Source organism: Rhinoderma darwinii, chromosome 6, assembly GCF_050947455.1.
Source record: "Rhinoderma darwinii isolate aRhiDar2 chromosome 6, aRhiDar2.hap1, whole genome shotgun sequence".
NCBI lineage: Eukaryota > Metazoa > Chordata > Amphibia > Anura > Rhinodermatidae > Rhinoderma > Rhinoderma darwinii.
Genome location: NC_134692.1, coordinates 38,975,306 through 38,999,875, shown reverse-complemented (window position 1 = coordinate 38,999,875; position 24,570 = coordinate 38,975,306). Strand labels below are relative to the sequence as shown.

General features: G+C 42.2%; 1 protein-coding gene across 1 annotated transcript in view; it reads right to left on the bottom strand.

The window, feature by feature from the left end:
• Window positions 1-310: 310 nt before the first annotated feature.
• Window positions 311-24,570, bottom strand: part of UBE2E3 (ubiquitin conjugating enzyme E2 E3) — a 56,242-nt gene continuing 31,982 nt past the window's right edge. The window contains exons 4-6 of the mRNA XM_075829532.1: window positions 4,787-4,919; window positions 3,505-3,652; window positions 311-922 (exon numbers count right to left, since the gene is read on the bottom strand). Of these exons, the coding sequence (XP_075685647.1) occupies window positions 825-922; window positions 3,505-3,652; window positions 4,787-4,919 (379 nt within the window). The 3' untranslated portion in view covers window positions 311-824. The remainder of the gene's footprint in view (window positions 923-3,504; window positions 3,653-4,786; window positions 4,920-24,570) is intronic.

The following is a 24,570-nucleotide window of genomic DNA, read 5'->3' as shown; positions in this document are numbered from 1 at the left end:
TACAGCACCAATCACATCATGTACAAGATAGGGCACTTATAATCTGGTGACAGAGCCTCTTTAATGAGATTAAACACTCTCCCCTCTGCATTATTTATATGGTTCTAGAAAATAGTTTATTTTTTTTTTAACAAAAGTAAAGAATAAGCAAAGCTTCTATAAACTCATCCATAAACTAAAGGTACATTGCAAATCAAAATAAGAGATTATCAGAAACTGTATTAAAGTGATAAATAGGTGGAATCTTACAATAACTCGGTACTGTGTCACTCAATAATACATTGATTCAAGCATGTGAAAGCAAAGAAACTACACCTTAGGGAACATGTTTATTGTGTTTGGGGTAATACATTGGGTGCTCTCTGAGCTACAAAGGGATAAAGGAAATCCTTTCAGTACAAACTGACAAAGGTAAAACAGTATTCACAACAGCATGTACCACATAATTGGAAATATTTCTGGGTTTAATACAAATGACATTTTCTAATAATCTACAGCTAACTTTAATAACGTTGTCATACAGATAATGAATTAGGCTAAAATGCACTATAATATTTGGTTTGGAACGGTATCCTTAGTACATCACAAAATACATTTTGATATCCCAAAGAAGCAAGACTTGCAAGTAGGCATTTTAACATTACTAATCTACAGCTACAAAGTTCTACTCTTGATAGCATTTACCTTTTGGGGCAGTATAACCATACAGGATAAAAGCAGAGAGTAGAATCAGTTTAACATATACACAGAAGTCCGTATTGTCAAGGCTATAAAGATTCCTTGCACATTGTACAGATGCCTTGTGCTTCTTCACGCTGTACAATTTATGTAGCGTATCTCTTGGTCCACTGCCTGGCTATCCTGTCATGCTCTGCTCTGTTGGTCAAATACTGAGTGGCTATGCTTCCAACCAGGGGATCAGCTGCAAAAAAAAAAAAGCACAGAGAAAGATGGTGTTATTTCAACAAGACATATTTTACTATCAATAATACATTCAACACGTGCAAACCGACAACTACAGAAAATACAGCGTCCTCTAAGCATTCATGAAACGTGACGCCGCTACAGTGGTGACCATAGTGATTGATGTATTACCATATAGGACAAAGTGACACTTGACACGAACAGTTTATTGTACTAGATATGTATTAGTCACGTCTAAGTACTATTTTTGCACATTTGATTTTTTATTAAGGGGTATTCCTAACTTTAGACATTTATGGCATATCCACAAGATATATCATCAATGTCTGACAGCTCTATATCGAGAACAGGGGTCACCTAACCCCTGCGTTAACCGGTGAGGCGGCCACTGGCTGCAGATTCCAGGCTGGGACTAGAGGAGAGAGGACGGCTCCAGCAGCCGATGCACCAGGTGAAAAGAGGGTCGGGTGCCCCTAGTTCTTAAAGGGGCTGTCCCACGAGGGACATTTATCACATATCCACAGAATAGGTCATAAATCTCAGATAGATGCGGGTCCCAGCTCTGGGACTCGCACCTATCTCTAGAATGGGCCCCTAAACCCCGTTCTACCTCTGTGTGTGTCGGCTGATTTACAACCATGAAGGTGAAAACAGAGTAGCTTGCGGAGCTAAGCTGTTTTCGTAAGCCTCATAGAACTGAATGGTAGTTACGGAAACAGCGTAGCTCGCATGCTTCGGTAACTGCTATTCACTACTATGGGAGTTACTCAGCGAGCTACGCGGTTTTCGTAATTCCCGACCATAAAGTCAGGAAGTGGCCGGGAGTCAGCGATAACAGACAAAGCTAGAACTGGGTTTAAGGGGCCCCGTTCTGGACACAGGTGCGGGTTCCAGAGGTGGAATCCGCATCTATCGGACATTTATGACATATGCCAAACGTCCCTCGTGGGAAAACTCCTTTAATACAGGTACAGGTCCCAGAGTTGGGGTGCGTCCATTAGACATTTATGGCATATCCTGTGGCTATGCCATAAATGTCTAAGTTGGGAAAACCCCTTTAAATTGGTTATAAAAAATAATGGAGACAATAGCATTATTACAACATTTGCTTAACTCAAATATTCCATAGATATTTAAGACTTCATGACTGAGAAGTTGTTAGCACCTATCCTATTAGCACATTAGGTTTGTAGTGAAACATTGTCCTCAACTTTTGAAAAATTTAAGAATTGACCGTGTAAGTCATAAGTGAAAATACAGTAAACTTGTCTATGATATAATTACATAATACTTTCTATCAATATACTTCATCAACGTCCAGTGCTCTGCTACTTTACTAGGGAAAAATTTTACTTCAGGCCACTTCCCACACTAGGGGGCACAATCCATATACGCATTTGTGCGAATACTATTAGACTTGCGATACAAAAAGAATAAATAAATAAATACAAAATAGAACAATATCAACATGGATGAGAGTGAAAGCGATTTTAGGGTCTCAGGATGAACTTTACAAGATGCCTATAAAAAGTTTTAAAACCAGTGGGCACCAACAGTGGCCTTCATGTTACTGCACATCACTTACTGAATTTGTTAACTGGTGGGGAAGTGTAAGGGCCGAGCTGTTGACTCATCTGCATTACCAAGAGAGCTCGCTCCAATGCAACCTGCCTAGAAGACAACTGATGATGTCCCAATGCACAGGGAATCAGTGACATCTCTATGTTCCCACTGACGACTAAGTTATCAGAAAGGTATCAGGGCTCTCTATGGCTGGCATTACACATCCTTGTGATGTTAGGAGTGGGCTACTGGCTATACTAAAACATCAGTATCGATTCAATACAGAAATTAGAGTTGTCACAATCCTTCAAAATGTCTAATATAAGCAGAAAGCTTTATTTAACCCTAATTTTACACAAGTATCTCCCCAAATGTACTTCATTGTTGAAAAAAATGATCCGTTGAATTTATATTTATCCCCTGAGCCTGCTGTATATACTGTGTATAATAAACCCCCCGACACTGCCCCCATACAACCCCAACAGTGCCGGATAAAAATATACATACTCACCTAACCCCGTTCCAATGGCAAGTGGAGGAGATCCCTCGGCTCTGTGCAGCACGGCGCAGACTGGTGCGATGACGTCACTGCCTCGGGTCCGGCGATACATATTGAATGGTAGAGCAGGGAGCTTACAGCCCCATGCTCAACCATTGGGTTCAACTGTATCTGCGTCCTGAAGATGCAGGAACAGTTTAAACCAGGAAAAATAATTGATAAAACCAAAATTTGCAAGATTGGGTCAGTTAATTGCGTTGAATTTCTATTTTAGTTTTTTTTTTAATTAATTGCCCAGCCCTAATTAATGAATACATTGTAATATAGCAGCAAAGCAAATATAAACTTCTTCTGCTTAGATGAAGCCTCGTGCTCCAAACTAGTGATGAGGAACTAGAATGCACTTTTGTGAAACTGGTCAATATTAAAGAGCAGCAATCACTAAGTTTTGGGTTTACGATCGATGTTAAACTACAATATATTGCCATGGTTGTAGTCCGTTAAATGTTGCATCTTACCAGGGTTGCAGTCTGTCAAGAGGGAACAAATAGATAGCAAAACTTTTGATATAGTCAATGCTGGACTCCAGTTATCTTTCAGAATATCCAAGCAGATTACTCCTTGGCTGTTGATATTACAGTGATAGATTCTGGTTCTGAACGTGACCTAAAATTCAAGCAAAAAATGAGGACGCATTAAACATATATAGGTTCAAGCACTGAAAATATTGAAAAAAGCGAGGACAGTAACAAAATAGCAATGTTTATATTTGGTATGCAAGTATTTCTTCCCCTCCTATAATGATCATACCGCCTATAAGGACATCATACATCACCTTTAAGCGTTTTAAAGAGGTTCTGCCATTCGTTTATTACTTCCCTATCTCCTACCTAATATAAAAGGTGCTTTGTCTTAATGGCCAACAATGGGTGGTTAATTTCTTTTTACCATGTGGGCATTGTATAGAAAACTGTATGACCCTGACCAACCGGCGTCATACACTTCCCTTCAGTCCAGCCCAGCGTGATTCACAGCTAGAATCGCGAGATCACGCTGTGACGTGACTTCCTGCCGCAGGTCCTTATTTATTTATATATAGAATATCCATTCCTTGGCTTCTTGTACTATAATGTGCATATATCACGCTTATTTGTTGACATTGCAATTCAGAGTTTTATGAGCAGACGCTGGCACAACATGGATTTTTAAGGAATTCGATATCCACATGACCTAATCCCTAGCTTATAAAATAATAATATTTCTCATAAACCTTAAAAATAAAAGCACAATTTAATAGAATCTGTCTGAACTCCCTTCATAATGCCATATATACCGTAGTTGTAATAAATTTATTTTTTAACAAAGAAACTAGAGTAATGGAATTTTATTTTGGGCTGTGCTTGATTTAAAACGTCTGCTCTCGTCCTGGACTTTGATATTTGTTTCCTCTCAGCCAGCTTTAGTATTGCTGTCAATAGTCCTATTACAGTCTCACACCTCCACGTTACTGATCCGGTGGGATGTGCAGTAGTCTGAGAACTAATCAGAGGTTTCAGAGTAGTGCAATGGCGACAGACGAGTCAGTTAAATGACTATCTCAACACAGTGATATGTAGCCTCGTGCTTCAAACATAACAAGTAAAGGATGTGGTATCTAAAATGTGTCACAGCCAAAGCTTTATTAGACAACACAACTAAGAACCTGAAAACAACCTGCAGAAACACAAAATGGGCCCGATTCTACATAAAAAGTAAGCGATAGGGCAGAATTATTATGGAATACTTCTGGTCTTCATTTACCTTTGGTGGCTTGAATGGATAATCAGATGAAAAAGTAATATCCAAAAAAAATACTCCTCCTTCATACACTGATCCTGGTGGTCCGAGAATAGTCGACCTCCATTCATATATGTTGTCTCCCTTTGGGCCAGCACTATAACAAGAAGAATAAATAGATTTTAAAATATATATATATTTTTTTAAACAAGAACATAAAACAAAAGGATAGTTATATTGCTAGGTCATAATATAGGTAGAGCATTAAATGAAAACTAGCACAATTCTTAAAATAATAGGTTTACGGTTATGTTAATAAAGTTCAGCAATAAGAACCTACCTATGTGACCGTTCAGTCATTACAAGCAAAATTACCCTAAACAAACAAGTAACGACGACCAGGTATCTTTATCTAGGCACCACTGCTGGAGTTAATTAGTGCAGATGTGGTCTCCCCGCGCAGTTGTCCCGTATGTAAAATGTTGGCAGCCTGGAATGGGGTTTAATGTGTGCAGTGCTGCTTTAGTGTAAGCAGTGCTGCACTCATGTCTGCCGTGGCTTTGAGATGCCTGGAATACACTCCCCCTGTAGATAGAGCCAACTAAGCCTGCTCTAGGAGCAGAATCCCCGGTCAGAGCGCTCTGGCCAGGGATTCCGCTCCTAGAGCGAGCCCCTAAAGTCTCAGGGGCCCCCTCTGGGAGCGGAGTCTCAGGCCAGAGTGTTGCCGACGCTCTGGCTGGGAATTCCGCACCCAGAGGAAGCTCGTGACGTCAGTGTCCATATATGGTCGTCGCTTAATTTAACCCGTTAGTGACCGCCAATACGCCTTTTAACGGCGGCCACTAACGGGCTTTATTCTGATGCATGTGCCTTTTTACGGCACTGCATCAGGATGAGTAAACAGAGCAGGGAGCCGTCAAATCCCTCCTCTGCCGTGTGAGATCGATATAATGTTAATGAGATCTCACATGTTTAACCCCTCAGATGCGGTGCGCAATAGCGAGCACCGCATCTGAGTGGTTTTGGAGAGAGGGAGGGAGCTCCCTCTCTCTCCCACCGACACCCGGCGATACGATCGCCGAGTGTCAGTGTCTTCTATGGCAGCCGAGGGCCTAATAAAGGCCCCCAGGTCTGCCTGTCATGAATGCCTGCTCGATCATGCCTCTGGCATGACCTAGCAGATGCCTGTCCGTTTTAAACGGACAGGCAGTAATACACTGTAATACAGAAGTATTGCAGTGTATTATAATAGCGATCGGAGAATCGCATAGTGAAGTCCCCTAGTGGGACTAGTAAAAAAGTAAAAAAAAAAGTTTAATAAAGTTAATTTAAAAAAAATTGTGAAAAAAAAATGAAAAAACACAGCTTTTCGCCTTACAAAATGCTTTACTATTAAAAAACCAAAATAAATTTAAAAAGTTATTTGGTATTGCCGCGTCGGTAACGACCCCAACTATAAATCTATTAAATTATTTAACCCGCACGGTGAACGCTGTAAAAAATGTAATAAAAAACTATGGAAAAATTGCTGTTTTCTGTGAATCCGGACTTAAATTTTTTTTTATAAAAAGTGATCAAAAAGTCGCATCTACTCCAAAATGGTACCAATAAAAACGACAAGTCTTGGCGCAAAAAAAAAGCCCTCATACAACCGCATCGGTGAAAAAATAAAACCGTTACGGCTCTTCAAATATGGAGACACAAAAACAAATCATTTGGAAAAAAAAGCGTTTTTCCTGTGTAAAAGTAGTAAAACATACAAAATCTATACAAATTTGGTATCGTTGCAATCGTAACAACCCGCTGAATAAAGTTAGTGTTATTTATATCACACGGTAAACTACGTAGATTTAAGACGCGAAAAAGCGTGGCGAAATTTCAGGGTTTTTTCTATTCCCCCCAAAAAAAAGTTAATAAAAGTTAATCAATAAATAATATGTACCTCAAAATGGTGCTATTAAAAAATACAACTTGTCCCGCAAAAAACAAGACCTTATACAGCTATGTTGACGCAAAAATAAAAGTTATAGCTGTTAGAATGTGACGATGGAAAAACGTAAAAAATGGCTTAGTCATTAAGGTTTAAAATAGGCTGGTCATTAAGGGGTTAACGGAGATGCTTGCTGGAGGGAAACAGTTTTTTTCGAATAGCTGTATGAGGCCTTGTTTTATTTTACGGGACGAGATGTACTTTGAGTGCCATAATTTGGTACGTAAAATAAAACACTATTTTTTGGTACAGTATATTAAGCTGACCTATATTCATTATTGTGCCATTGGGCACAGAGGATAGTTGGGAGTCTGCTGTATTCATGAGAGGAGATCTCCTCCCGCCCCTCAGGACAAAAATTGACAGGCTGTATACGCGCATGCACAGCAGCCTGTCAGTCACCATAAGAGTCAGCTCACACGTTGCGTAATTACTGCGCAGCAAATACACAAAGCAGCAAAGTAGACGAGAACAAATCTCATCCATACGCTGCGTAAATACGGAGCGGAAAAAACGTGCAGAAATTGACCTGTGGTGCAGAAGTTTGTTCCGCAGCATGTCAATTGTATTTGCGTAAATGCTGCTTATTTGTTGCAGGTTTTCCCCATTTAATTCAATGGGGAGGTAAATCCCACAACAAGTAGCAGTTTTTTTGCGGCGGGTTCGCAGCAATTCCATTGCAAAACCTCAAATCAGGAAGAAAAAAAAGAAACCCTCAGTTTCCCAAAAGTCTGTGTTCCTCCCTCCAGCACAGCCTCCTAGGATGACGTTTCATCCCATGTGACTGCTGCACAGGCTGTAGAGGCGATCACATGGGATGAAACATCCCAGGAGGGCAGCCTGGATGACAGAGGGCCGGCCTCCTGGGATGACGCTTCATCCCATGTGACCGTCGCTGCAGCCAATCACAGCCTGCAGCGGTCTCCTGGGATAAAAAGTCATCCCTGGGAGGCTGGCCTGCTAGCAGGCCAGCAAGTGCTGCAGTTTTCCGCAGCGGACATTCCGGGCAAAAAACTGCACCAGTTTGGTGCCGTTTTTGGCCCGGATTTCCCTGTGGCGCACAGGGTGAATACACTGCTTGCTATTATGCAGCGTATCCACCCTGTGTGTACACAGCCTAATGGACTAGCCATTGTATTACTAATGGACTACCTATTGGACTAACCATTGAGTCCACTGTATTTTTAAGTGATCCTATTCCTATTAGCCAAATGTCAAATGATGCTATACATTTATTGTACAGGTTGTGAGGAAATCAAATAGGTCTAATTTATGCATCTTGGGACTTCTATTTAATAAATGTTAAAGTCCCCTATTAGCTCATACACGATCTCCATCATATTACATTATATAAACACATGATTGGAAGCTCTTTCACATTGAAGTCTAATTGCCAGTTTAGAAAGTCTGTGGTATTCAGAGAGCGAACATAAAAAGAGAAGAAAAACAATAGAAATAAAACTTGCTTTCTGCGACTACAAAGAACACCAGTCCTAAGAAGTCTACTGCAGCTTCCGAACATACTCATTTGCTTTCTTTTTAAAGTCCCTCTGACTACATGAACGCAATGGGGAAAAAAAAAACAAAAAAAAAAACAAAACAATAATGTGGATTTAATGGAGCTTGGGAGAAGTTTACCAACTATGTAGAGCTATAAAGTAGTCCGAGTGTCTTGTACTGATGAACTCATAATAGTAGCATCACGAAAGAAGAAAGTCTAAGAATTTATTAAGTCCCTCCAGAACACTATGTATAGTATAGGACGTGTGAATGTGGCCTACTTTTAAAAGGTGTCTTAACCCCTTGTCCTAAAAGGTATTTTTGGCTTTAATAACCATATAATAGGTTATCGTTTTTAGGGATGCACGGCCTAACCACCAAAGACACGTGTCAGCTATTCAGCTCATAGCTGTACTGGCATTTTGCACTACATTGTACTGCTGCTGTTTTAAATCAGATTTTTCCTCTTTTTCACTACCTCTTTCGAGCAGCAAGTAGTAATAATAACGCTGCTCAATAAAACTAAAAATAACCACGTGCAAAACAGATAAAATGTCATTAAATTCCACACTGACATTATAATCAATTAGATCATGAAAATCAAGAACAAAACATGTCATCTGTAACACTGTATACCCTATAAAAGGCACAGTACAAACCAAACTTTTAGCTAATAGACTCAGCGGCGCTATCACAGACATTCATCCGGATCAATCCGGTTTTATCCCAGGCAAATCAACATCGGATAATATCCGCAGAGCTCAGGTGGTGACCCAGATAGGGTGGTGGGAGCAGCAGGATTGGGCGTTGGCCTCATTGGATGCGGCTAAGGCCTTTGACTCAGTGGAGTGGCCTTTTTTGTTTGAGGTCCTCCGCAGATTTGGAGAGAGCTTCCTTAAATGGATTAAAATCCTTTACAAAGATCCAAGAGCATCGGTGGTGGTCAATGGGATATTGTCCCCCTCCTTTCGTCTCCATAGAGGCACGAGGCAGGGATGTCCCCTATCCCCCCTTCTGTTCGTGGTGGCCATCGAGCCCCTGGCTATCCGCATCCGTCGGGATGCGGCTTTTCAGGGTATCCGCATAGGACCACGGGAGGATCGGATCGGTCTCTATGCTGATGACATGATTTTGTATATGGCTAATCCAAACGCCTCCTTACCTAGAGCAATGACAATACTGGAAGAGTTCGGACGGTTCTCGGGCCTATATATTAATTGGAGTAAGTCATTTCTTATGCCCCTTAGACCCGATAACTGTGGGTGGGACACGGATTTCCAGGGCCTGCCGGTGGTCTCCTGTTTTAAATACTTAGGGGTCTTTATAGTTAGGGATAGTGTCACTTCATATGATCTTAATATATATCCCCTGTTGACATATCTGAGAGATAAATTTGCTGTCTGGAAGGCGCTCCCTATATCGACCGCAGGAAGAATAAATTTAATTAAAATGATAGTGCTGCCCAAAATGTTATATCTCCTAGAACACGCGGACTCCCTGGTCCCTAAACGCTTTTTCAGCCTGGTGAGCTCTTTATTTTCCTCATTTGTATGGGGGGCGAGTCGCCCCAAGCTTAAACTTAGCACGCTCCAACGCCCCAAGGAACAGGCTGGGGCCGCTCTACCCGATATGTTCCTGTACTACTTGGCAGGCCAGCTAAGACATATTAAGGCATGGGTGGCGGAGGACCCCATGCCTAATGCGGAACTCCACTTAGCCCATTTTCTTCGGATCCCTTCTTTGTGGCCCATACTTGAGCCGCATGGATATAGCCCTAGGCATTCCTTGCCAATAATCAAACTAGCCAGGCAGGTCTGGTCCCGCGCTAAGAAAGTTCTGGAATGGGAGGACATAGTTGCAGAACTGCCACTTTGGTCTCATCAGGGTCTGTCTCATTTTGGGGGGATGCAGGATTCTGATTATTGGATTGAATTAGGCATAACAAAGGTGCAAAACCTGATAGATGATGAGGGACATATGATATCCGCCAGAGAGATACAGGACACATTCCGGGTACCTGAGAGGGATACATTCCGATGTGTTCAGATTAGACATGCACTACAATCCCAGTTCAGGGAAGATCAGAGATCCATTTCTTCACTTCCACTCATTGGTATTCTGATAACACAGGGACCAAGGGGGATGGTATCGGCCCTTTATACTTACCTTCTGTCGCAGAGGGTCGCTCACGCTGAGATGTCGGTTGAGGTTGGATGGAGGGGTCTTATTCCCACATTGTCCAGTGAGGACTGGGGGGAGGCCATGGGGTCGCATCTCTTGGTCTCGCCTGCAGTGAACAATAAATTGACGCAATTGTACATTGTACACAGGTGTTATATTACCCCTATCAGATTATATTGGATGGGAAGGGCGCCCAGCACACGATGCCCTAAATGTTCTCAAGACCAGGCTGGCTTTGATCACATGATGTGGTTATGCCCAGTCATAGCCAACTTTTGGAAAGAAGTGACACAAATAATGTCCTCAATTATGACCAATCCAATCCCGTGTGAACCAGGTCTCTGCTTATTGGGGCTGTTGGGAGAAGGGACGTGGACACACTATGAAGGCATCTTCCTGCGAGAAGCCCTGTTCTTAGCCAGAAAAGCGATAGCCATCCGGTGGATGGGGGACACTTTTCCGGATGCATCACAATGGAAAAGCCTGGTCAATGCTATTCTCCCATATGAAAATATAGTATATAAGCATAGAGGATGCCAATATAAATTCTGGAAAATTTGGGGAGAGTGGTGTTTTTCACCTCTTACTTCTTTCAGCGTGGGCGACCTTAGAGAATCCTTACCACTTCATGTAGGGGGGAATTGAGATTTATTTGGCTAGATATGATCTACCCTAGGTGTGATAATGGAGCATGGATTTGGTAGATGATTGCGAACTGTACTTTTGCATGTTCACAAATAAGTGGGACACGGACCTGCCTGCGTGCAGTGGATATTCGGAGTCTCCTGTGACTCACCTTCATGTATAAATGTATAATGCAAAATATTGTTTATAATGTGCATTCATGGTATGCAGGAATGTTAATGTTATTGTTTTGGTTTTTTACTGATGATTTCTGTATGTACTATTACAATAAAACGAGTTTAAAAAAAAAAAAAAAAAAGGCACAGTACAGCACCCAGCGCTTACAAGGAAAGCAACCATTATCGATGCCCAAGTCCTTCTGTTGCCATCTAAGGCTTTGTTCACATCTGCGTCAGGGTTCCATCTGAGCTTTCCGTCGGAACGGAGCCCTGACTGACCCAAACCATGGGTTTTCGTTTCCATCACCATTGAGTTTAATGGTGACGGATCCGGTGCCGATGGTTTCCGTTGGTCTCCGATGTGCAAGGGTTCCGTCGTTTTGACGGAGGCAATACTGTAGTCGACTACGCTATTCATTCCATCAAAACTCTGCAACCCTTACACAACTGAGACAAACTGAAACCATTGGCACCGGATCGGTCACCATTGAAATCAATGGTGATGAAAACCTATGGTTTCCATTTGGGTCAGTCAGGGCTCCGTTCCGACGGAATGGGGCCACGATGCAGATGTGAACCAAGCCTAAAGAATACATGAAAGATTTCATTTGTGGGTTTTCCCATCTCAGACACTTGCGGCATATCCAAAGGATATGCCATAAATGTATGAAAAGTGGAAGTCCCAGAGGTGGGGCCCACAACTATCTCTAGAATGGGGTCCCCTGACCTTTGCCCACGGCCACTGAGTTACGATGTAACCTGGACTATGGAAACAGCCGAGCGCGCTGAGCTACACTGGTAACGTAACTCCCATAGAACTCACGAGCTACGGAAACAGTGTAACTTGCTGTGCTACGCTGTTTCCTCATCTCCCATTCACTTATATGGGAGTTACGGAAACAGCGTGTCTTAATAAGCTCGGCTGTTTCTGTAATCTCGGCCACCTCATAACTCAGTGGGAGAGTGTAGGACATACGGTATAAGCAGAAAAATTATGATACTACTTAGATGTAGAAAAAAAAATATATAATAATAATAATAAAAAATAATAACAATAATAATAATAATAAATAATAATAATAAGAGGCAGAGCAGCTGTGGAGCAGCAACTTGGCCATGTCACCCCCATAGAAAAAAAAGTCAACGTTAATATTGGAAATATGAATAATGACCCTTTAACTGCAGTCACCAGGTAGACGCAGACATAGCTGTAAGATACCACAGGAAAATACGGAAATAAATGCAACATCAAAGCAGTGAAAGCGACAGCAAATAAATAAACTTGATTTGGAATAAAATACCTTTATGAAGAACATTATAGAAATTTCAGAAGGAATTCATACATATAAGGACAGGACGGATTAGAGAACTGGTCACTGATGGAATCTTATTTGTTTTCGGTCTCCCTCAATTTAAAGATCTACTCTGAAAAATGACATACCATATGAGAGATTATTTTCTGTAATGTGTTTATTTTTACTGCTGGAGTTACAATATGTCTAATAAATCAAAGTAATAAGGCTTTATCGTGCCCGCTGAACGGATGACATTCGCCCGAGCTTACAGATAGATTAATGTCACGTGTGAGCCATTTATATAACGCTCAGATTGAAAGTCACTTGTAATGCCGTTCTCATATAATATAATGCTTGAAGAAGCCAAAATGGGGCAAAACCCAGGGTCAAAATGATTACTCTGCGTGCTGCGCACAGATTTTATTTGATGAGTTTATTTTCAAGTCTATCTTGTCAGTATAATAAAAGTATCCTTGCTTTTATGGAAACAACACACAGTATCACACTTTTGCAGTCTCCATTGGCCTAAATTAGGTTTCTCTGCAAATATCCCCTGGATTTGTAAAACATTTCCCACCTCCGGGATCTGGTTATTTGGAAACGCGGAGCGGTGAGCGGGAGAACCACTGGTCTCAGAACAGCGTGTGAATACCGGTTTTCATGTGTACATCTTTCTGGAGGAGAACTATTTCTCAATCGGCCATGAAAAACTCCTCTATTTCAATGGTGTAATAAGGACAGGACCCCTGTGAAGGGCATCATTGGGGGTCCCAACAAAAACTGATGAAATCATCTGGTATGTCTGAAGATGTGGAAAAATCCCTTTAGATCTTCCTAGAGCACTAAGACGCAAGGCTTCAGGAATAATATCTCCTTCAAAGGAACTCAGAGTTTAAATACCAAAGGTATCGTGTCTGATCACTGCGCAGGAAGGTGACAAATCCGCCATGCACAAAGCCTGACCATTAAAAAAGGTGTAGGTATTAATAGCCGTTGTAATAAATCTTGAGGTTATGTCACCACTGCCTGTATGAAACTAGAGACGACGACCCACCACAGCAGAACTAACCGATAAGAAAAAATACTAATCATCATGATCTCTGCATTAATAGGCTCCCTGGGGTAAACACATAACAGTCACTAGGATGAAAATGACATGGATTTCAGCACAGACAATACATAGAAAAATGACAATGTCTTATTATACAACTACTGTAGTCACCCGCAAAACAACCCAACGGGTAAAGTTAGGAATTCTCGAAGTACCACGTACATATAAATTACACATCCTTCCATTTGGAGAAGCTTATTTGGCCAGTAATTCAGCTACCAGTCCCAACTACCCTACTGACATACATGTCCAGCTTAAACGACACTTCCTAGCAGCCCTGTCTCCTTCGAACGTCTTTTTAAGAAGTTTTTTTTTTATGCCCATAAAAATCGAATATGGGTGTGAAACTTCACTGGTATCAGTAAGGCTCTGTTCACATCTGCGTTGGGGTCCCGTTCTGACATTCCGTCTGAGGTTTCTTTCAGAACGGGACCCCGAGCAGACACAAACTGACACACAGACGGAAACCAGAGGTTTCCGTCTCCATAACCATTGATTTCAAAGATGACGGAGCCAGTGCCTGTGGTTTCCGTTTGCCTCTTTTGTGCACTGGACCTGTCGTTTTACCAGAAACAATAGCGTGAGCGCCACATAGCCCACTTGTAGGTAGCGCCACACAGCCCCACTTGTAGGTAGCGCCACACAGCCCCACTTGTAGGTAGCGCCACACAGCCCCACTTGTAGGTAGCGCCACACAGCCCCACTTGTAGGTAGCGCCACACAGCCCCACTTGTAGGTAGCGCCACACAGCCCCACTTGTAGGTAGCGCCACACAGCCCCACTTGTAGGTAGCGCCACACAGCCCCACTTGTAGGTAGCGCCACACAGCCCCACTTGTAGGTAGCGCCACACAGCCCCACTTGTAGGTAGCGCCACACAGCCCCCTTCCCCCATGCAGATAGCACCTCCTCCCCCTTCCTGTAGATCGCGCCACTGTAGCTCCCTGTAGGAGCGAAATCCCCCTTTGGCCGGGGATTCCGCTCCTGGAGCGCTCCCCTTCATGTCTCTGTCCATATATAGACAGTGACATCAGGGCCAACTCCTGAAGTGGTATCAGACGCTGCGACCGGGGACTCCACTCCAGGAGAAGCCCCTGTCGTCTGTGTCCATTTATCGTGGAATCCATGACCACAGAGTCGGCAAAGCTGTGGACGGGGATTCCGCTTCAGAAGTTTCCCCTGATGTCACTGTCCATATATGGACAGAGACATCAAGTGGAGCACTCCAGGAGCCCTGCTATAGTGGCATTGCTACCGCTGTAGCAGTGGCTGCTAGCGGCGCCGCTGGCCATGGGGAACCGTCCCCAGTCCTGACGGACGCCCTCATGCCCGATGTCGCCGTTAGCAGCCGCTACAGTGGCAGCGACGCCACCGAGTGAAAAAGCGGCTTCTGAAGCAAGCAGGTGAAGGGAGCCAGCGCAGTGCTCCCTTCCACCCGCTGGGGTGATGCACCATGTGCAATGGCACATTTCGCACTCCCCTAAAGCCGGCCATGGGTGGTAGAGTAGTCGTCACGGTCTCCGCCTGGAGCGGAATCCACGGCAATGCTATGACAGAGGAATCGCGCGCGCGAACGGGACGCCACACAGAGGAACTCTGGGTAAGTATAACTTTTATTTTTTTCTTACTTGCGATTTTTGTGGCGGAATACACACAACTTTGTTGCAGGTTTAAGCAACCCACTGAATTCAATGGGAAAACCCGCAATAAAAGAGCTACGATTCCGCAGCATTAATTGGCATGCTGCGATTTTTCGGTGGCATTTTTCCCACAGTGTGGGGATGAGATTTGTTGAAATCTCACCCACACTGCAGCTACTGTAAAACAATGCAGATTTTTCGCAATTAATCCGTTGCGTAAAATCTGCAGTGTTTACTATGTGTGTGCTCCTACCCTTCCAGAGGAATCGTGTGAACACAGCCTTACAGAGAAACTCCCCTCTAGCCTTTAACCAATAAATTCCTACTAGTTTAAACACAGAAAATAGAGTGTGATGTGATCAGCTGTAAATGGGTCCAATTTGTAAGACATTTGGGCAGGGAAGTTCTCAATCCGCTAACTACAAATCCACATTAAACTTTATTGTGTTTGTAAGTATGTTGTAAAACCAATTTCCAGCAAGTAACATGCTCTGGCAAACACAATGATACAAAATGTGGTAATAATAGGAAACTAAAAATTCATGTTCAACGAGCAGATCAGTTTATTACCACAATATATTACAGAATCATTCCATCTGCATAGTAACAGTTTCCAATGGAGATTCCGAGGTTAAAATTCAATCTTTATATGAAATGAGTTTATTACAAATTTGTTTAAAGGCTAAATGTGGTTTAGCATTTATTTCCACCTCACCACAAACGAAACAATAACCACATCACAGCTTCAATTCAACAGGAGGCTGCAACTGATCACACCGGTGAAGCATTACCCATTTGGGGCTTGTCCACATGTAATGGAATTCCGTAGAAACAAACAGAAATTCGGCTGCGCAAAAACTGCACCATTTCCTGCAGAAAATGGTACGAATCTGCTGCGTTTTTTTCAATGTTGGGAAATGGTGACATCTCTGAAAAACGCAGCAATTCAGTCCAAGTTTCCGCAGCAGCAATTGACGTGCTGCGATACGAAAAATACGCACCACAGGTGAATTTCTGCTCGGAAGTTTTCCGCAGCGTGTGGATGAGATTTGTTGAATGCTACTGTATTCTGCTGCGTATTTTCCATCCGCATTTCCGGACGGAAAATACGCAGCAGTTCCACTACGTGTGGACGAGCCCTTATACATCTACCCCATTATGCCATGCTTTCAAGGAAACGCACATTCGGACATTTAGTCGATTGTATTCCTTTGTTGATGACCAGAATTCATCGTCTGCATCGCTTATTATTGTAAGAAGAATTATTGCTGTGGAGATCCATGGAACAATGTGGATAAAATTTGCATTTAGGACATGTTCACGATTATGTCAGGATTGAGGGTATGTTCACACGAGGGCGTCCGTTACGGCTGAAATTATGGGGATGCTTCAGCCTGAAAACATCCCCGTAATTTCAGCCGTAGCGGCATGTGCAGGCGCTTGAACGCCGCGTCCATTACGGGCGTAATTAGCGCTGCTATTCATTGGAGTCATTGAATAACGGCTCCAATTACGGCCAAAGAAGTGACAGGTCACTTCTTTGGCGCGGGCGTCTATTTACGCGCCGTCATTTGACAGCGGCGCGTAAATTACGCCTCGTGTGAACAGACAAACGTCTGCCCATTGCTTTCAATGGGCAGATGTTTGTCAGCGCTATTGAGGCGCTATTTTCGGACGTAATTCGGGGCAAAAACGGCCGAATTACGTCCGTAAATAGGCCGTGTGAACATACCCTTAGGCTATTTTCATACGGCCGTTTTCAGAACAATGAAGTTCTATGGGTGTATTCACACGGCTGATTTTTGTAACAGCCCATGAATACTGGCCATCAAAAAGAAGATCAAACATGTTCTATTTGGCCTGACGAAGACGCCGGTCCGGCGTTGAAACGCGTAGCCTCCATTGTGTTATTAAATATTCCTGAATATATGCTTGTCCTAAGCCGTGTCATTGATATCTCTAGCAGCGCCTCTGGTCCGTTTTTACTCTGGTTCACTATTCCTATGACAACAAACTCTGTTTGATTGTGTTTGCACCCGGCAGCAGCTCGTATGCTTTTATGACACCTACCAGTGTCCATATTTCAAGGTGAGCACTTTTTGTGTAATTAGTTGCTCCCTTGCCATCCTGCTTTATTGCACTATGTGGCGCCGTGTCTCTTTTTCTCTCTTCAAGTTCATGTTCTATTTTCAGCAGTTTTCACAGCCCGACAGCCCCCATAGAAGTCAATGGATCAGTTTTCAACTGACATTTTTGACAAATCAAATGTGATGGCAGGGCTGGGCGATTAATCAAATTAATTCGATTAATTCGCCCTCAAGATTCTGTTTTTTAACAGAATAGTTGAATCGATTCTTCAGTGGCGCCGTACTGCCGGAGGAAGCAATACCATCCCGCTGTAGATAACACCTCCCTTGCCGATCGCACCACACCTCCTTCTAGATCACACAATAGTAGCTCCCACTAGGAGCTGAATCAGCGGCCAAAGCATCGGCAACCTCAGGCCGGGGATTAAGCTCCTAGTGGCAGCTACAGTGGCGATATCTACAAGGAAGAAAGGGGCAGGGCGTGTGATCTACATGTGGGGGTGCGATCTACAAGGGAGGAGGGATGCTGTAATCTACATGGGGGTGTGTGGCACTATCTAAATGGGCAGTCACTATGTCATTTCTGCACTATCTACATGGGCACTGCTGTTTTCAGGGAATACAATAAAACACTGACAAATGAAATCCATCTTTTTTTCTTTTTTCGACAGACGGACAGGAAATGGATGAGAATTTGGAGACACAGGAAAAACTGACATTTGAACAGTTCTTGATGGCTATTTTTATTATTTTTTTTACTGCCATGTGACTAGACTAAATGCTATGACGCCAGGAGTCCCGTTCACACGTACCGTGTTCGGCCTGGGAAATCCGGCGAACACAGGGACCATTTTTCACAGTCCAATCATGTTCGTGTGAATCCGGCCTTAATGTCATTTATTAAAACCCCATGGTGGGGCCGGCACTGGGTCCTACTCAGACTTCAGACAATGTAATCTTGCCCCAGAGTGCCCGCTCGGCGCTAGCTGCCTAGAACTGCTACAATTTACACTGCTCTCGTTGGAGACTGGCTGAGGTGGTGACGGGCAGAGAGGGACGTTGGTGCACACAGTGCATCATTAATTATAGATTCTGTTAACCTGTTCCCTGCCGGGGAACACAGACGTTATAAATCAACAGATATACATTTTTCCAATTGTATTTCTGATAAAAAAAAAATATTTGCAGAGGTTAAAAGTTGGGAAGTTACGTACAATTATAAAAGTAATATACGTTAAGTTATTTATATAAAGAAAATAATTACAATTATCTCTTGCTATTCCTGTTAAATAAACGGAAAAAAAATAAGAAAAGCGAGACTCAAATCGAAAATCGCCCGAAGTGTTGAAAAAAATCTAGATTTTATTTTTTGGTAAAATTGCCCAGCGCTATGTGACGGCCATTAAAAACTCATCGGTTGCCTCCCTGGCCCTCACAAGTATCCTAGGAGAAGGATACAATTGACAGCACTGGCGAGGCAAAGGAACAAATGGTTCAATTCTCTGCCATTTGGCAATTTTATTTTTAAACAGGTGGGCACTGTGGCACTATCTACCGATGCACTGTGGTATTTTCACAAGGTTGGGACAAAAAAAACACCTGTCAAATTAAATTTAACGACTGTGTAAAAAAAAAAAAGGATGAAAAGAACGCCCTTTAAATGCTGTCAGAAAGCCGGGAAACGGATGAAAATTTGAAGTTTCATCTGTGGACCATGTACAAAATCCCCCGTGGACATAGCCGAACTGTGATCTGGACAAAAAATTGGAGAATGCGCCATATAGGAATACAAATCACACAGCACAGGGTACATAGATTTTTGTTTTACTGTACCTGTGGGTACTGCGGTATGGCACTCCGCCACAATACACTGACTAGGTGGATGACTTGGTGGAAGAGATATTAGCCCCATGGAAGAAAATAAGGTTGAAAGAAAGTAGTTTGTGTGTCAGAAACTGGAGCATCCAAGTGGAAATCATAAATATTCGAGAGACCTGTGAAGTTCTTCTTGTAGGATGAAAGTAAACTTCAAGGCCAGGATCACACACACCGTTTTGATGCGGTTTTTGTTTCTTTTTTTTTTTTTTTTTTAAAGCCAAATACAAAAGTGGAAACAAAAAGGAGAGAGAAGCATCATTCTTTCTTATACATTTCCTTCCCTTTTGGATCCATTTCTGGCTTTGGCTAAAAACAAATGAGCCAAAAAGTTTCACAAAATGGTGTGTGATAAATGAAGCCAGCTGTACGCTATAACAAGGTATTGAACAATAGGTCATTACCTTGCACCTTATTAAAAAAACAACTATTTATCGAGGGAGAACGCCATTCTATATGAAAGTATGTACCCCCCAGTGCCACTCCGGCACCTACTGCAATAACTGATCCAGCCCAGAGGTCTCAGAGCCTTTTATTACAAGTCTTGTAAAGTATCTCTTTTACTTTAGTGACTGGTCTCATGTTAGAAAACGTATGGATGTGTATGCTGCTCTCACATGCCGTGATTTCCCATTCTCGGACCCTCTCAAGAACATACTCTTTTGATGTGTTTTCACGGTTTTGTTTTTTAATTAATTAATTTATTTTAATGTGAAGCTTACAGGAAAATATTTTCCGGTATTTAACTAAAACAAAAAAAAAAAACAAACAAAAGAAAAAAAAAACAGAACTACACGCAGAGAAAACCTATATGGGAGCATACCCTAAATGTCAGTCTTCACTGCATCTAGTCTGTTTTCTGCAATTTTTTTACATCTCTTCCATTCTACAGTAATAGTGGAAATCTGTTTATTATACCAATTTTTTCATCGTATTCTGTCCATTTACAACGTGTTTCCAGGTTGGTGTAAATAATTTACCAGGGTAGTTGGTCGGCATCAAGCATAACAGACGTAAAAACTTGCGTCATTTTCTCAGCAACAAAGACCAATGGCATCTGTAGACGAGACGTGACTATAGCTAGGTGATGAAATCTGGTTCTGTGAGAACATGGGTGTACATCCAAGGAGAAAATCATTGCAGACAATTGTAACAAAGGAGAAAGGATGATCTGCCGCAAGGCATGACCACACTTCTGTGAGCATCAGACATCATAGTGACCCAAGACCATGCACAAATAAAGTGCTCTACCTGTCTACACTGCAAGCAGATTTCTTGTATTATGTATTTTACGGGTTTAAAGGTGTAGTACTGCTGGAGGTTTCCAGTTTTCAAATATAGAGCCGCATTGAAGCTGTGGTGTCAATCAGTCTCAATGAACTACTGCTCACACCCAGTAGATGGCAAATAGCCATCTGCACTACCCGCAAAAGGATGCCATGCCTGCCTACCTGACATCTGGAGGAGGGGAGCACAGAACAGGCCAAATTGTAACACTCATAGAAGGAATAATAAAAAAAAGATACCAATACTAATTGGTTAACTTATGCAAAGACACTGAGTAGGAGCTCAAAAGGGTCAACAAATCTATATAGTATCAGATATGGAAATTTGGGATGTTTAAAGCAGAACAATTAGGGCTAATTCACATCTCAATGGGGCTATTCACATATGAGCGAGTTTTCACGCAGCAAGTGTCCGTTTTGTGAAACGCACTGCATGTCCTATATTGAGGTTTTCACGCACCTAGCCCACCATTGAAAAAAAAAAAAAAGGTGCTTGCGAGTGCGTGAAAAACACATGCCACTCGCAAAAGACGCATGCAAAAAACTGACAGATTTTACGCATGTAAATCTGTCACGCTCGTGTGAATGTAGCCTTAGATTCTATTCAAGCTGGCCATTGACATTAGATAAAAATAGAAACGGTTGATTTTGACAGTTTCAGACAGGTATCTGCTGTTAATTGGTCTTGTTCTTTTGTCGACTCTGCTAAAATAATGATCTGCCATGTTGGATTATTACAGCCAATCATTCGGTATAGTGTTTTTGTTCCATTAACATATCTGTAAATTTAGTGATAAAAACCGGCCTGCAGTACAGATCGTACATGAAAGTCATATAAGACAAACGGTTACCACGTATGACAAAAAACAATCAGTTACTTAAATTTCCATTTCTGTGTGACCCTTGTCCCTGATTTTCTTTGCAAAGATGATCCATCTGGGGTGCATCTGAACGCCAGCTGGGGGGTGGGGGGGGGCGGGGGTGACCACGAGAGATACCGTGGCTACTGAACTCTAGCTTGGGGGTGGGGGGGGGGGGTGCACTTAGGAGAGAGCTGCCAACTTTTGCTAACTTTCTTTTACAGAGAAGTTACTGATCACCGGAAGAGAGAAATGCTTCATTTTGCACTTGGGGATGCTGAACTCCAGAAGAGAGAGCAGTAACGCAGCAAACACAATGAAGCACCGCTCTCTGTCCTGGTGTTAAACGCCGCCAAGCACACAACACCGCTGGACACCAGGATAGGGAAGCGTGCCAGCAAGCTATGCCCCACGTTCGGGGTTGTGGCACTGGTGCCATAGGTTGCTGATCCCCGCAATAGAACATGCACGATTGCCGAGCATCTATATTAAAAAAAAAAAAAAAAGTGTCTAAAACCGTTAATAAATGTGGTACACAGCATTGTGTACTAGAATTTTGGCGCAGTTTGAATAATAAATCTGCCTCAATGTTTATAAGACCACATATTCAGCCTGTTTTTTTTTTAATGCTAATTATTAACATCCATTAACCCCTTAATGACCGGGCCTGAAAAGACCTGAATGACAAGCTCAATTTTTCTGTTTTTGCCGCTCTCCGTTTCAGCAGCCATAACTTTTTTATTTTTTCATTGACGTGGCTGTATGAGGCCTTGTTTTATGCGAGAGAAATAGTATTTTATTTTTCCCACAGTTTGGGGGGTAAAAAAATTTTTTTTTACGGCGTAAATATAGGACAAAGCGATTCTCGGAATTGTTTTTTTTGTTTATTTTTTATCCCGTTCACGTTTCACGCTTCACGCTAAATAACCCATTAGATTAATTATTCAGGTTATTACGGTCGTGTAGATACCTAATATGCGTACTTTTTTTGTTTTTATTTAGTGTTGGGGCAATAAAATGTATTTAATGCAAAATAAAGACTCTTTTTGGGACTTTTTTTATTTATTTATTTGTTTTGTTACTTTTTTTTTTTTTTTTTAATCCCATCAAGGGATAACTTTATTTGTAACTATTTTTTACTTGTAATGTATTAGCATACTTCTGTACGCTAATACATTACACTGTGTCACTATGACACAGGCTGCTGATTGGGCAGCACATAGTGTGCCCGAACAGCAGGCACACGGAACAGACAGCCCTGGGGTCCTTTGTAGGTCCCCAGGGCTGACTGCAGAGGGATTCCCCATTGTTTAATCGCATCACTGGAATCCCGGTGATGCGATCAAAGAGGGGAATTCCCTTTGATCATGCCGCGGTCACGGACCGCGGTAATCAAAGGGTTACACAGCTGGGGTCCGAATTTTTGCCGACCCCAGCTGTGTTCAGGAGGCTGCTCTAAGATCAGGAGCTGTTAGTAACAGCTCCTGCTTAGAGGATGAGCGCTCACACGAGCGCTCATCAGCCTGATCTGCAGCGACGCCAAAAGACGTCTCTGTAGATTAAGCACCCGCACCGCCTGACGTCAAAAGACAGTGGGCGGTCGGGAAGGTGTTAAAAAATTTTAAATTGTAAAAAAGTAACTTGACTCCCATAATAACTCGCACTTACAAAACGTACTCACTCCAGTAATACTGAACTTATTGAATGGCCTATTTGTATTTTGCTCCAAAGCGCGACTTCCCTCTAATTAGACTAGATTATGTTTTCTATTTGATTTTATAAATACAGGGAAAGTTGCCATATCACAGCACGACTTCTGAAAATAATAAGAGACTCTTGGGGCATCAAACCACTCAGGATTAAAAGTGTACAGTTAGTTACAAAAAAAAAAACAAAAAAAAAAAAATCAGCAATTTCTTGAACACATTTACATTTTACTATTAGTTTTCTGCTTAAAAATAATCAGAGATAATACCACCGCCGAGAAAAAGTGATTCCTAATGACCTTGACATAGCGCTACTGTGAAGTGATTAAGTAACTCATTAAGATGAATGATACAGACATTATGGATATTACCATGTAAAATATGTGCTCACTTCTACGATGGATTAATCCACAAACCATTCCAGATAAAATAAGTTTTCCTTTTGAGTTATTTAAAGCAGGACGAAACTATGTGTTTCTATTACACTAAAAATCACAAAGGATTAGCGGTGTTAATGCTTCGCTGCCTACTTTAAGCAACTTCTCCAAAATAAAATATATCAATCATTCCCCTGCTATTCACTAAGAGTATTATAGCCCTCATATCTGAAACACTCCAAGTTAATCCCCATTATTATGACAAAGCTTCTATCTTGAGAAATCCGCTAATTAAAATTAACCAGGCAGTTGCTGTGAGTGATCGGCACTCTTGATGTAATGCACACGTTATATATAGCGAGCCCTTATGATAAAGCCTTTAACCAATGTCAACCAATTGACCTGACCAGTTATACAGGAGGGGGTACTTCTAGTTTGCCAACCACATTCTCAAAAGCTAAAAAATGGACGCGCCACATGGGACTGTACTTGTTTAATCCCCGAACACAGGAGCCGCAAAAAACAGACCCCATGCTGAAACCGTTTGAATACTGATCTAGACCATCAAAAGTCTTAAAGAGTAACTCATTTAGTAAAACTCCTGACATGTTTTAGTGACATGTCAGGAGTTTAGATCAGTGGGGTCCGGGTGCTGAGACCCCCCTACCTATCACCGAAACGAAGGAGAAGATTTGCACTGCCGAGCGCTCTGCGCCTTCAAATGTAATGGGAGAAGTTTGGCTCACCTCGGCTCAACTTGGAGAGGCCGGGTTAGCTGAAGACGGCTCATAGGAGTTTATAAACCCGTCTTCAGCTAACGCTGTCTTTTTGAGAAGAGCCGACGTGAACCAAACGTATCCAATTACAGCCGACTGTTAAAGAGGGAATGTGCTGCCAACAAGAGGAACAACTTATGGGGACAAACTAATGTACTAACAATCGTTCGCCTCCTTACTTGTGATCATAGTGCAAACGAGCGCCAATCTAAATGCGGTTTAGTTAAAAGACTCGTTTAAAGGGGCTATGCAGGTTTTTAAATTGATGGCCTACCTTTATGATAGGCCATTAATATCAGATCGGTTTAGGTACCACTCTCGG